This window comes from Macrosteles quadrilineatus, unplaced genomic scaffold (genome assembly GCF_028750875.1).
Source record: "Macrosteles quadrilineatus isolate MER2022 unplaced genomic scaffold, UCM_ALF_1.0 Scaffold_9__3_contigs__length_116548681, whole genome shotgun sequence".
Classification (NCBI taxonomy): Eukaryota; Metazoa; Arthropoda; class Insecta; order Hemiptera; family Cicadellidae; genus Macrosteles; species Macrosteles quadrilineatus.
The window spans coordinates 86,097,937-86,113,537 of record NW_026542602.1 but is presented as its reverse complement, the minus strand read 5'-3'; the positions used below and the strand labels follow the sequence as shown (position 1 = coordinate 86,113,537).

The 15,601-nt window shown below is 35.2% G+C and overlaps 1 protein-coding gene across 1 annotated transcript; it reads left to right on the top strand.

Annotated features, from left to right (window-relative positions):
• Positions 1-9,180: 9,180 nt before the first annotated feature.
• On the top strand, positions 9,181-9,686 carry LOC129004512 (uncharacterized). Its single transcript, XM_054433123.1, has one exon. The coding sequence runs from the start codon at positions 9,253-9,255 to the stop codon at positions 9,643-9,645; it is 393 nt and encodes a 130-aa protein (XP_054289098.1). The 5' UTR covers positions 9,181-9,252; the 3' UTR covers positions 9,646-9,686.
• Positions 9,687-15,601: the final 5,915 nt, after the last annotated feature.

Below are 15,601 nucleotides of genomic sequence, written 5' to 3'. Positions count from 1 at the left end.
TCTATATATTAATTTGAAACTGTTTTTCTTTGTGATAGCTAATTTGAGAGAACGGCTGGGTGTAGAAACTCGGTAGGGGTGTCTAAAGAAAGACCTTGGTCTGTAGATGAGCCATCAAAAGAGAAACGTGCTAAATTCCCTCGGGGCTCTGTCCCAGTGGCCTTTAAATTCCCATCCCATGTTATTCTTATGGAGGAAAAACGGGGGTTTTGTCACAGCTAATTTGAGAGAACGGCTGAGTGTAGAAACTTGGTAGGGGTGTCTAAAGAAATGTATTGGTCTTTAGGTGAGCCCTCAAAAGAGAAACGAGGTAAATTTCCTTGGGGCCCTGCCCCAGAGACCTTTAAAGTTCACTCAGCAGTTTTGTTTACATTACGACCATATGGATAATTTTGTTCTTAATTGTTAAAGATAAAGCTCATTCGTCCGAATCTACTAGCCGAAAAAGTAAAAGCACATTAGCAGTCTATTTTTTCTACTTTGTCTACATTGTTGAAAAGGACCAATTATCGAACTGTATATTAAAATACCCAGAATAATTCACACAATCGCATTGGTGTATACTGTATTTTACGTGAATTCTTAAAATACATTTTAACTATGCATCAAGATGACGTATTTTCCTGAATTGTTAAAAATACTCTCAAATTCAATAATTTCAACCCATATCTTACACGCACTCGCACGCTGGCATCCTGCCAGGCGGTCGCACAACTTACGAACGTAACTACAACATAATTATTACTGTAGAGGTTCAGTTGACTATAAATTACTCTCTGCTCCATTTCTGCACGTGCGATTGCGTGTGGGAGTGCAACAAGGGGCTTTCTTGCCCCCCGTACCCCCTTCGACCCCCCTGGTTTTCCTGTTGTAAATCTCACTGTGATATTTAGTTACGATTGTGTGATACTGTAGCAACCGAGAAACAGGTTTCAAATGTTAAGCCAGTTATAATAAAACTGAGAATGCAATAAGATTAGTAGTTTAGATTATAACGAGTATACAAACAAATTTATGTTTACTCTATAAACAAATTGAGTATAGGGAGTTTAAAAAAAAATATTTAATGTGTATCGGTACATAAAAACCTACTTGATATTACTTGATGGATTGTCCTTTTAGCTCAAATGAATTTTGAGCCATTTAAGTGCAAATGCACATGTCTCTATGTGTAAAGCCGGGTTTTACAAGACGCGGAAGAGGTGAGCGGAGGGCGGTAAAGCGATTAACATAGTGTTCTTAAAAAATTTTTCCTCGCTCTAACACTTGCAAAGTATTGTCAAACTTTGATCCGTGTATAAGCTAAAAAAACATATGTTTCCCTTTCCCCAGATTACTTTCATGCTTCCCATGTGCCACTACCGCACTTCCTGTATAACATTTGCATGTTTTTCGTATAACGCTCTAATGCTCCAAGTATAACAATTTCACTAAACAATGAGTTCACGTTTTAAATTGCACACAGTTTTAAACTAAACGTATTGGGTAGTTGAATGGCATCAAAGTCTTCATGTAAAGACAATCTCCTTAGAGCCACCAGAGCTCTAACGTCAAGAAATTCCAGCCATCACTTACACACAGCGGTTAAGTAACAGTCATGTAACACAAAAAATACACTGAACAAAAACTTATCCATGATTTCCCCACACTAGGTTACAAGATTGTAGGCAATCCTCCTGTAGTTGGAGATGGTTGTTGGCGGACCCAGCGCCTGTACTTCGCAATGGTTGCAATTTCCGTTCTGTCTGCGTTGGCTCATCTTGGACTACGTTTTTTGCCAACTCTTTAGACGTCCCGTCTTCTCCTCATAGCAGACTGTGGGAATAAATGTAATAACACACAAGTAGCGTCTTCAAACACTAGGTTCTCTGAAGTATTTGAATATTCATGTTTATTATCAATTCATAAGGAACTTTGGTTCTTGGTTGCTATTAAATCAAGGAATAGTAAGATTTTATAAACGAATAAACTGATTTACGGCCTTCTTAACGAATCGGATGCGAAGAACAGTACTTATCCACTTGTGATGAAATCTTTACTAATGGTTTGTTGTGTCTGTATGTTGCCAATGTTGTGGTGTCTGTATGTTGCCAATGTTGTTGTGTCTGTATGTTGACAATGTTGTTGTGTCTGTATGTTGCCAATGTTGTTGTGTCTGTATGTTGCCAATGTTGTTGTGTCTGTATGTTGCCAATGTTGTTGTGTCTGTATGTTGCCAATGTTGTTGTGTCTGTATGTTGCCAATGTTGTTGTGTCTATATGTTGCCAATGTTGTTGTGTCTGTATGTTGCCAATGTTGTTTTGTCTGTATGTTGCCAATGTTGCTGTGTTTGTACGTCGCCAATGTTGTTGTGTAACGACATTTTCCATCAAATTATTAATGGTAAATATCCGTAGAATTCGTGGACCAGCAAAACACTACAATACCCTTAAAAACATAAACAAGATAATAAATTCTTTTAAACTTTAGTGGTGGTTGTACAAAATAATTCATGCATATATGTCTGTAAATGTGTCTTTTGTGAGACTCATTTGCCACATTTATATTAGAACACAAGATAACGTATAACATATCCAACTAAGTCCCTATCAAATTCGACAGTATTTTTTTGCAAAAAATCTAAATTTTGAAAAGGTAATAAAAAATCTTTAAATAACTTCTTGGCCAGCATCAATAATATATTTACACTTATACTGTTTACTCAGAATACACAAAAAAATCTTTAAAATGTTTTATAAAACTCTAAGCTTTTACAAAAACCCAAGAGATCAAAGAAGCAGAAAAATTATAAAATATAATAAAATCTGTTGCTAGTATGTTCAATTCATATGTTTTTTATTGTGATTGAGCAATGAAACCACTCAGAGTAGGAAATAGGATATCAAACCTATAAACTTCTCTCAAAAACCTAAAAATTCAACAAAAAACGCAAAATAAAGTAAAACTAGCAACATCCTTGTGACTAAACGACGAAAAATATCAGTAAATAAAAAGTTTACTGTCTCCATAAAACTCAAACACCCATAAAAACCCCACCTACAACATCGACAAAAAAATTACACAGAATCAGTTTCTAGTTAGCAAGGAGTCGCCGGAAGAGTGGGAAGAGGGGTTTAACGCGGTAAATTGGGAGAAAAAACCGGAAGAAACATGGATAGAAAGGGAATTTGGGAAAGCGGCGAGATGAAAGGGAGGGTGCGTTATTGGACATCCCCTTCACTAAGTGGTCAAGGTCATGTATTATTCTGTACAGGGGATAAGCAGCCCTTGATGTGATACCGTCACGTCATCTGGCTGCCATCCTGACATTTAAAATGTAAATTGGAGACATCTGTTAGCATGTTCACCTGCAATGAGCGATTAGTGTTTCTAAACAACATGGGGCGTAAAGTGGACCCTTGTGGTATGCCCAATAAATGAAGAGTGCTGTTGATAGAATAATTACGGGTAGATAGATCACCTTTTGAGTGGTCAGTTCTTGTCGTAGTCTTCGGAGACCTAAATCAGCGATAGTCAAATATTTTTGTGTTTAGGAACCTAAAAAGTACTCTTAATTATAAAAAAAAATTAAAAAAACAGTAAATCTCAAAAATCAGTTTTTAATTTTTTGGCAATATTTTAATGTTTTTATATTTCCCCATTCAAATGAACTTAAAAGGACAAAATGATATTGGTATATGTGGTATATCGAGTTATGGAACTTGCTAAGCGCCTTATTGGCTATGCAACAATATAAATCAATGAATTATTTCCTAGAGATCCTATGCTTTACATATATCTTCATAACATTTGGAAAATTGCTTTATTACACAGTTATTTTAAAAAAGTTCAATGAAAATAACAGTTTAAGAGTTTATTGTAGCAAACCTAAGTATGTACTCATTCCTCGTTGAGTCATTGTTATTTATACTGGACGAGGATTTAACTGTAAATAACCTTTTATTACGAACCTGATTACATACGAGCTCAATAAAACTACTAGAACTTCGCCTAGTATGCAGGTTTACCGACCGGGTATTATAAATGTACATAGCTCAAAATATTCTCGTTGAATATAACTAATGGATTAGTTAAAACCAGTGAATCCGAAAAGTACGCATTCTTGTGAAGAGCACATCATTCACATCTACCACACACATTTCACCAAACAAGTTATCAAAACACAAACTTCCAAATTACACTGCAATTCACCCAGACCCAACAAAGGTGGGACGAATTGCGAAAATTAAATCACATTCCAGCCGATCCCTCCGGACAATTACAATCGGCGAGATCCAGACCGTAATTCGAGTGGATTGACGACTTCGGTCGTCAGCATTTAGAAGCAATAACAGTCCATTTGGCCGTTTAGGCCGGGATCGATCCAATGTAGACCTTGGTTGAACGACAACCTTGGGTCAAATTTATTGAGTGCCGCCGCCGCCGAGTTCGCAGAAGCGGCAAAAACTGGTGTCAGCAGACCTGGCCACTTGGGAATCTGGACTGCGGGTGTTCCGATTTTGGTATATAAATAAAGAACTCGATCAGAAAGGCAGTACGGTTTGACCGGCTGAAGTCGTGGGTTTGGAGTTGAGCAGGTTTGATTGTCCAGGAGGTTGAAGAACGTGGTTGGCTTGATTCTAAGACCAAGTGACTACTGTACTGTAGGATACTGTAAGTAGGACTGTAGGACGAGGAAGTTTAATTCACATACTGTACCAGCTGTAAAGATATACAGTAGGCCTATAGCCTTAGCAGCATTGGAGCTCCCCTGATCAAACAGATTTTATCTTGCATCCAGAGACAATTCCTTATTGCTAAGGGTATAGGTCCAGGAGGATTGTATGATCCTAGGATCGGGCGAAGTTATAGTTTTGAAGCTGTAGTGGTTGGTCCGATTCCAATTCTTAGATTGGTACTAAGACAGATAACTGGAAAGGACAGAAATTATTGTATTTTGTGTCTCAAGAAAGAAGCTCTTTCAATTCGCTCGGTATCTATGACGATTTCTTTTCCCAGGAACTGATATGAAATTGTTATGTTGCTGTGATATTCACCAAAAGGTGACAAAATTTACATTTATTTCAACTCAATTTTTAAATAATTTCCGTACAACAGTTGAGTTATAGAAAAGTTACAAAATCCATCCTTTTAATTACTTGGTTTGTAAATAATGTTCACAAAAGAGTTAAACTGTATTTTTCATAATTTCTGTCCGCTTGGCAAAGTTAAGAAAGGAGATTTTCCTTCATTATATATGTGTTAAGAATGTGTTAGAATTTGACTCATAGGATCCGTGGAATGAATACACTATTACAATGGGTAGTAACATCTAACATCACTACCCATTGTACAAAATATAAATCTACTGTGTTTAAATAACCAACTTTCTCAGTCACCATACAAATTTTCGACCAGGTGTTGATCTGCTGTTGAAAAAATCAGTTAAAAATCCACTATCTCCTAATAATTTTACGTAATATTAACAAAACCCTGTTGTATAGAAATAATTTTAAACCCAACAATATTCTCAACGATTGCCAGTAATGTTTGGTGTTGACCTGCTGTTGCAATAAGCGGTTGAAAACCACTAATTTTGTGATCAATAGCCAGACATAAACCTGTCTAAATATAATCATTGGGGACCGGTGACACTGAAAATATCTCGAGAGCGAGAGAGGAGTTTTATGGTGATATGACAGTTATGGTCCATAATCTACGGGGGGATGCTGCAATCCACCCCAACTTCACCAAAGGTCCAGTTAAAACGTTATGGGAACCACATGTGTACGAAATCATTGAGGTAACATCAAAATAAAATAAACTTATTATTTTACTGACTATACCAATTAAGTAAGTCAATAATGAAACGCTATGTTTTGTTTTGTTTCAGCTCAATTTACTACGTGTTTATCATATCTGCTGAAGACTTTTGCAACAACTGGGATATGTACTATCTAGATGTGAAATTATACCTACCCTTTAACTTACACTTACACAATATACGGTAAACAATATGAGTAACATGCCTGCTAAAGGGAGTATGCGAAACCCCTTAATTTATGCAACAGAATCCATATAAAACATTTTCACCCCGAAACTCCTCTCACAGTAACACTTTCCACATGTGACATTCCAACCCACCCTGAAATTCACAACCTGAAACACTATCTGGAAACACAAATCACCCAGAATAGTCAGTATTGGCCCAATATTTGGCCTAATGGATTTGTGACGCTATAAATGCCAAACTAAAGGCAAACATTCCTCACCCTGGGTCAAAACAGAATGATTTTGACAGCGGTCAAATTTAAAAGGGCGGTCGTCAAATTTTATGCGTTTTCACCCCAAATACTAAACGCATTAGTCGACTAATTCCTCGACTGTCGACTGTGAGATAGCAAAGGTTATATTGGTCCCAGATGCTGCTGAGTGTTCTGAAAGGTTTGACAAATTGGGAATGTTGACCCAGAACGAAACACACATCATAACAGGTTGACTTGATGATTAAACCATAAACTCGCCAACTTATAACTAACCGTGTGAATTTAGGAGATGAAAAAATATAAAATACATTAATTTAACCATTAAGGGAAGTATTTCGTATTTATGGAAACCTGATTTAAAAGTGTGTAAAGGACGCTTCACGATATTAGACTATTTACAAATAAACAGTTTTGTTTTAAAACTTTAGTCCAGGATAGCTACAAAAATGGGTACAAAATACAATGGATTTGACATACTCGCTTTTGTACCATATTTTATGATTTGGCTTATAGCCTATTTTAAAATGTATTTTAAAATTGAAGGACCTTGCCAAACTCGTTTGATTAATCACACTTTTAAATTATTAGTTATTTGAAAATCTACTCACGCGTTTGCCAGAAGATGTTGTAGTTTTGTAGTTTTTGTTGTTTACTTATTAATTTATTTTTTTTTAGCCTACATCTATCAGCTGGTTTAGGAATTTTTAATGAAAATATAAAATTTAATTTCGGACCAGTAACTGTGAAACATGTTATGTCACAACAGCTGTTATTGTTTGAAAACAAAAATATCGCCTTTAAAACCATATATAGCCAATGCTAACACATTCAGTGAGCTGATACAGCTGATCCATCTAATTCTTTGATTAAAAACTAACTACAGGTTGCCCAATAAGTCTTATCCAGTATCATTGACAATGGGTATGGTATATATCCAATACCAGTATCATAATTATAGCATTAGATTAAAGGAGTAGAGTCTACTCCTTTTATGCCTCTACACTCTCTTTTAACCGAAAATACAGAGTACAGCTTGTTCACATAGATAACATGAATACTCCAGAATCCAAACTAGCTTATGCGATAACCAAAATTAATAGATACAGTATTCCATCAAAAAGTTTATTTTTTATATTAAAAAGCTAGCTACAACAACCGTCTATTTAGACGGTTTGTCTTCTCCAGTGTCCAAAGACTACTGGTTACACCGTATTTGAACGCTCATCCGTTGACACAGACACGCCCTCAGGGCTTCCAAATTAGACCCAATTATTCCGCCAGTCCTAACTGATTTATCAGCCCTGCCCCAGGACCGCATCTTCAGGGAACTCATTGGGAGACGGCGGGGCGGTGAAATGGAGGGAGATTTCCAGGAACATCTTGTAGATCATCCCTGACCTTCTGCTTGGCGCCATCGGACAGTTCAGCGTTTCTTTTGGAGGGAGAACTGATGCATAGTGTTTAGTGAATCTATATTCTGTTCATGAAGTCCTTAGATTGTAGAAAATTGGTCGATTGTATTTTAGTAATATAACGTAGACGATTTATATTGTTCATTAATGTGAAGAGAATGAAATACCAATGCGTAGGGTTAGGGGATTAGGATTAGGCTTGTGTTCATGAATTCCTTAGACATTATTGACCCGTGGTGATTTGTTTGTATAGAGAAGATAATTTAACTAATTTAATAATGTTTCAAAATGAAATCACCGATGCATAGTGTTCAGAAAATTATTCTTTGTAAACATTTAAGCCAACCTAATTTAATTAGAAGGTTTAGGAAAATAATTAGGTTACCCTTAGTAACAGGTGGGCGGTCACCAACTGACAGTCAATCAGAACTGAGGAAGGAAATAACAGCTGGTGATTGAGAGACAATCAGCTGATCAACTGATGACAGCCAGGTGATTGTCGACCAGCGACCTCCCATGGAGGTAAAACACTAGGAAATCCAATTGATGGCATGAATAGTGATCACGTTTAAACGTTTTACGAAGTAAGAAATCCAAACAACATCCATAAAAATCCATTTTACTTGAAATTATCAGTTTATCTGAGAACTATTCATGCACAGCCATGAGTTAACATTACCATGAGCAACCATGAGTTATGAGTAAAGATGTGTGCATTACATGCATATCCTTTGAATCGGTAGTTTCAATGTTCCCTGCTAATGACAACTCATGAGCCCATAGCACCGGTTAATACCGAACAATTAGCATTTCCTTAATCTTGGGCAGATTTTGCAATTTATTCGGAACTAAGCCTGAACCAACATGATTAGTCAATACATCGTTTCCTAGACTTTACACTACAGCTTTGTAAGATTTGCAAAATAGTTTTAATCATACTTCTAACTATGTTAAATGCGTACCATGTTATGTATGTGTGTTTAATGTATTAAAAAAAAATAATTAAATTCGATGAATGAAATTGTCCGTTTTGAAAATGATTACTAAGTAGTCGAAACTAGCCAACGGAAGTTCGACTGAGGAATTGTGGACGTCAAGGTATGTAACCTGTTATAATTTATTACCAATTCCGGAAGGCTTCAACAATAATAAAAAGAAATTAGAAACTGCCAAGTGTATTGCTAACACGATACATTAGATAAAAAACTGATATGGTACAAAATATGTTTAAAATGATATCCTTAATAAGATATCAATAATACTCAACGTTGTTTAGATTTTACGTTTAAAATTGTACGGATCATTATTACTTTGAGTAAAAGGGAGCATGCAGAGTCTACTTTTTTCATAAAATGATCCAAACAGTAAAAAAAAACCACATACTTACCTCCTATGACGTCAGCCAAGCAAAATTACTTCACCCACCATTGTATGAAGATACCCTGAATACAATTTTTCCACAACCCTTGCTCTAAGAATAATATTCCAAACATCTCACAAATTTCCAGCTGACCAGCTGGCACACACAAAAGTAAACATATTATTATTGCCTGGTTTCAAGAAGCTTGCAGTAAGTTATCCATTTTCTACGAAAATGATTCCAAAAGTCAACGACTGTTGCTTGGTTTTCACATTGAAGACTGGCTGCCTGATCATCGGAGCAACATGCATAATCATCGGAATCATCTTCGCGTCCAGTAATCAAATGGGTGGCGACGACAAAGGGAACTCCAGTAAGATGGCTGGCACACTGTCTGCAGCCCTGTACATCATTGTCGGAGTTCTCATTCTCGTCGGAGTTCTTCTAGATATGACCATCCTCGTACAGATAGGAGCTGTCGTGCTTCTGGTAGTGTGGATTCTCAACTTCGTTTTTGCCCTGATCGTCTTCCTGGACTACGGAAAATTATCTCATCTCATCATAGAAATCATACTGCTCATTTTGTTCGTGTATTTCTTTGTCGTCTTGTGGAGTTACTCAAATTAAGTTATTTGATGCTTGTTTTGTTTGAATAAATGGTTTTGATATTGAAACTTGTTTGACTTTTTCGTAGTGGGAAATGGTGGTTTTGAATTTTTGAAGGATGGAATTATGATAGGAGGAAAACTCTTATTTGGATCATATGTTCAAAAGTGCAAGTATTAAAATTGTAATTGAAAAACTATGAGATGTCAAGAGCAACCCTTTTGCTTAAGATTGGTCGTAAATACAGTTCTAAAAAGTAAATAAATTGACCAAGAATATCGTGAAAAATGACCACGTTTCACGCATGGTTACTTACCCTAAGATTGAGGATGTAAACGTTCATTTAAATTCGTTTTAATTTGTTTATTCTACTGTATCCTCTTGAGAATGTACAAGCAGAAGCATTCACCTAAATTTTGTTATGACTAGAGATTTTATATGACATATTTACATACCTTCAAAACCCAAAGCATTTAAAATTTATAATGAAACATACACCGGTAAATAGTACATCCAATACATTTTAATACCTTTAAGGTGAAAGGATTTTTAAACCCACGGAATTCAAATCATAGAAAACAGCTGGCAAACGGTGCATTTAAGAAACAGCCACTATTTGAAAAATGTTATAATTAAATTTGTACCATCACCAAATTCAACCATTTAAATGTCACACACAGTTTTAGAACCTACGGAACACTCGACCGACACAACCAAGGCGTAAAAAGGTACACCCAGTACAGTAACTAAACATTCCATTAGCCTACGTTACATTTCCTGTAGATTTTATTTTTTTATTTCAATACATCTACGATCAAAGACATTCGAAACCTACGGAATTCAGAACAAACCAAACAACAGCACACGGTACATGATCATCAGCCATTTTTAGGCCCGTATTACACTATCATAGTTCTATGACATATATCTATTATCATATGTCTTTGATGAAAATTATTACAGTGTAATGTACCAACTATTATAATGGTTTTGAACTATGATAATATGTTCTCCTTGAGAGAACATATTATCATATATTTGATAATATAATATGTCATAGAACTATGATAGTATAATACCGGCCTTATTAATATTTAAACCCTTAAATCTCCAAGACATTAAAATTGTACAGAACATAGAAGCGAACAATGGCACGAGATACACATTAGCATCAGTTAACTCTTAACAAATATATTACTCAATTTAAATGTTTGGGCACTTTAGATCCAAAACATTTCAAACGTACAGAACCGAACCGCGGCACACGGTACTCTCTAAGCAACAGTTACCACTTGAAAAGACCAACCACGGCTATTGTTAGGCGAGGATGCGTCGGTATTGTTACAAAGACTAAGGACTAAGGACCCCACTCCTGCCTGGCTAATTTATGACTTGTTCACCGAACTCTGGACAAAAGATCCTGGACCGGGGGCAACAAGTTATAAAGCGGCACTCGAAACTGTACTACAATGTGTACTGGAGTCACTGGAAACAGTGTTGTATCTTCGTAAATGACGAATAAGTGCTGGAAATAATAAGTTGCAGTTATATTTTCTGATACTGATTAGAGTCGCAATGAAAATATATTCGCGTGTTTCAGGGTTTATAGGGCCTAAAACAAGTTTTCACGACTTTTCAGAATCTAGGATCTGATTCCGTTCTTATATGAGGAACCTAAAAACATAACAGGATTATTATACAAACCTGGAAAAATAGAAAAGAAAAGACAGCCGTAGTATTCAAATTCACACACAAAATCTAGAAGAACAATGAAATATGTACGAAAAAAGGGTGACGAACAAACACCAACCTTGATAGTGCATTTCGTGTAGTGCATGATCATTGATTATTTGATAGATGTGATTGATCTCATATTCTTAGCTGCCTACATTAACTTTCAACAGCCTATGTATATATAGTGAAATATTTGCTCTACAAAATAATCGTGTCTAAATTGCACATTCGAAGTTGTATTCAAAAGCTACGTTGGAAAAGTATTCTCGAAGTTTACAAGTGTTTGGTGGCATCTTTTTAAGTTGGGAATGTATTTTTGTAGTCTATATTCATGGTTTTCATGGTAACGATTAAACAGGAAAATAATGGCTTATCTTTTCCAATGGCCTAGATTCACTTTTAAAGAGTGCATATGGAGGCATGTGCAATGTTCCCTTTACAAAAGGGAAAATATAGGAAAATAAAAACACGCAACCCTTAAAACTGTAGAAAACTAGAAAAGTACAATGTTTAAACAAATTGTATGATGTGTTTGTGAGTAATGCATGTATAACGCACTTTTACTTTCTAAAGATAATGGCTTCACCATTAAGCTAAGCTAAGCTTGCACTTTCCAATTGTTGTTTACTAAAACCATTGATATAAACAAAATAACATGAGGTTTTCTTGCTTTTAGTATTAACATTGGATCACAGATAGGGCTAGGAAAATGGGAAAGGCTGTTAGTTTCATACAGAATGAATCTTAATACGGGAAAAGATTAATTAAACGTGATGAGGAAATGGATGGATAAATAGATGGTTAGGTTAAGTTGCAGTATAACATTACTAAATAAATATAAACAAATTCGTTCAGGCAAGCTTGATTTACTTTTTATTTTTCAATTACACTCACATGCTATTTGAAGAGAGCATTCAGAACATTTACCACACATTTTTCCACACTCTAATGTTTACCACACATTTTCTCATCCCATACGCATGTTACACACTAGGGGTCGTTTCGATGTCGGATGGAAATTAAAAGTAAACAAGTCAACTCTCCCCCATGTGTTAATTGTGTGAAGCCTTTGAATTATGTGTCTGGATTGCATTCGTCATTTGCAAAAGGGACTAGCTTACTCTATTAAGACTACACAGATTCGTTTTAGCAAATTACAACACCCTTACCCTTCCACTTAAAGTTGTGTATACACAAGTCAATTTCTTGATGTAAAATTTCATGTAATCTCAGAATTTCGTAATGCAACTCAATCCCTAGCTGATCTTAGCACGATAACCTGAATGATTATTGTGTCAATACAGAATTTTTATATTCCAATTAAAGCTAATCTAACCCACCCAATAACCTAACTTGAACTTTTAAAATAAATAAACCGACTTGAAGTTGTGATGTACTTTATACATGTACTCATATCAGAATGTTTGTATTCCAAACCAATAATATAATTACATAATTTTTTTATCGATTGCATTCGCATCCATAAAATTTAATCCTATGTAGCTTTACATCTGAAAATATCGAGAACTGCCATAGCTTTAAGCAAAATAGATTGATTTTGGTTTGAAAAACAACCTACTTTCTCACGCCTCCATTGAAAGGGTTGTTTACCACCAGTTCGAGGACCAAAACCCATATTCACCCTGTTAAGCAGTTGCATCTTCATCTGTCAATCCTTACCTCTATTTTCGCCCGAGAACCCTTTTCTGGACAATACCACCAGCAGGTGTGAGAATGTGGGTTACAACTTGCAGAAATACTAAAGTGTTTTCCAAGATGACTTTTGAAACAGCGATTCTTTTGAGAATGGCAGATATGGGTTAGGGCCTCAGAGGGGAGATGAAGTTTAGATAAATGATCTTTTGATTTTGTCAGACGTCACTATAGCTCTTGTCAGTTTTTAGTGTGGACAATTTGAGTAATAGCTTTGAATTTGGATACAGGCGTTGACATCACTAAATTGTCCTGCCCAGTATTTTTACCTGAAGAGTACTTATTTATATGAGATGGTTGTAAAGTGAGCCGCTAATGATGGCTTTGGTCATTGGATTTTGTACAAATGGCCAGGGGTAATGATATAGCTGGTAACAAGTAACAAAACTACAAGGCATTCCACTACATTCATAACGTAACCCTTCACTCTTATATGGATTTAAATACGACCTTATTGCCTTCTTATCACAAAATGTAAAAATATTCGAGTTCCATTTTCTCGCATTATGATAGTTGATGAGGCATACAATATACTATAGCTAAAATGAGTTTTATTTTTTTCCCTACAGTCACCCGACAAAGTTGGCCTCCTTGCACTGATTATAGTACAGAAAGCTGCTAGTTGCTGCATTGACTTACTTTGTCGCACCGTTTATACTTGGCGCACACCAGTATTCCAATCATACAACACAAAACAGCGTGGTTTTATTATGCACGTAATCCGAGTATACTTGGAAATAGGTTGGCAACACTTAAATATACTATTAATATGATCAGCTGATTGACTATTGATACTACGATTTAACCTGTCATTTCGTGTTTGTATGTTTTCGTTCAATGCTTGAACATAACCTAAAGTGTAGTATTTGAAAGAATAATTATAAGGGGGGGGGGGTTTGAGAATAATGAACTCAGTGATTCTATTGTGAATATATGTGTACACCAGAAGAAATATGTAGCAGAAACTGCAAACCTGTTTCCTGAAAAATCAAGAAAGAAGTATGAACGAGCATACAAACTGTTTTCTTCTTGTTGCGTAAGTAAGAAAGTTACAATATTACTCGTTTATTCTGTTTATACTGATTATTACTTCTAATAAGTGTACTCTTGGAAATATGTAACACCCACGAATACTAGTGGTAACACCTAAAGATACTACGACTACAATCAGCAGTGTTTCCCATTACGTTCAGGCTTGGTTTTAACCTAACTTAAAAACGTGTTGTATAGTGTTTGAAAGACTAATTATTTATATGTTTTATAGTGAATATAGAAAAATTTAATGTGTAATACGAGCGCAAATGGCCTTTGCTCACTAGTTACACAAATAAGTATTGCAGTATTGCCATTTAGTTGCACAAGAAGGGCAACTGATTCACCAACCTATATCATCACCTCAAAAACTATAAAATTCACAACACTTCCTCATTAAAACAAATAATCTCAATCCACCAGACGACACCCCTACAAACCACAAACGTTTAAAACAATAGGACACCCTTATGAAAAAGTTTATATATGGCCATATAAAATTTTTTTTATCCGGTTATATTTGGTTTTGGACCAAATACAACCAGATATGATCATATATGGAATCCCCCAGATATGATCATATATGGAATCCTCCATATATGATCATATATGGAATCCTCCATATATGGAATTTTTTAATAAAAAATATATAAATAAATAAAAAAATAACAATTAAACATATTTTTACCTTAAATGGTATAAACTATAAATTAAAACTATAATAAAAATTTTAAATTCAAAAATTTCAAAACAAAATGTTTAAGCATCTGACTGGGAATTGAACCCGGGACTCCGGCGTGAGAGTCTGCCCCCTTAGCCACTACACCACGATTGCTTCATATCATGTGGATGATCAAAACCCATTACGAATAAGAGAAGCTGTATTTGGTCTCGTAAAACAAGATTTTTCTTAGACATTTTATGTCATTTGAAGAATGTTATTATTAATATAGCCTAACTACGTGACATTGATATTTGAGGCTGTTTGATAGCAAAGGTACAATTAATTAATTATTAATATAATATTCTCCTTATTTAGGCCTACTACACTTACAATTTTAAAATTATACGTCAGTTTTAAGATTTTGTTGCGTTATAATAAAATTGTACAATAGATGTATGTACAGGATTTTGTCATCAGGGTTCAAATCTGGATATTTTATTTCTTTACTAATAATTACTTTAAAGGAGAATTGCCTATATATTATTTGCCCCCTTACTGTACCACATATCAACTCAATCAGTTAAGTAGTTTGTGCTTGGAGAGCAACAAGAAAATACACAAACTGATAAACTTTAGATTTTTAATATTATAAGAAGTGTTTGGGAGTTTGAGAGTTACATAATCCTAAAGTGGCAACAATCCCTTATAATAATTCCAGTTATTGTCAAAAACTCATTTATAGATGAGCATAAATGGAAAATTATTATTCCATATATGAGTAATTTAATTTCATACCTGGGAGTCATATATGACCATATATAGACCATAATTCCA

Bases quoted from the DNA above. Each gene is read 5' to 3' on its own strand.
- LOC129004512 (XM_054433123.1), top strand. From the start codon at position 9,253: ATGATTCCAAAAGTCAACGACTGTTGCTTGGTTTTCACATTGAAGACT.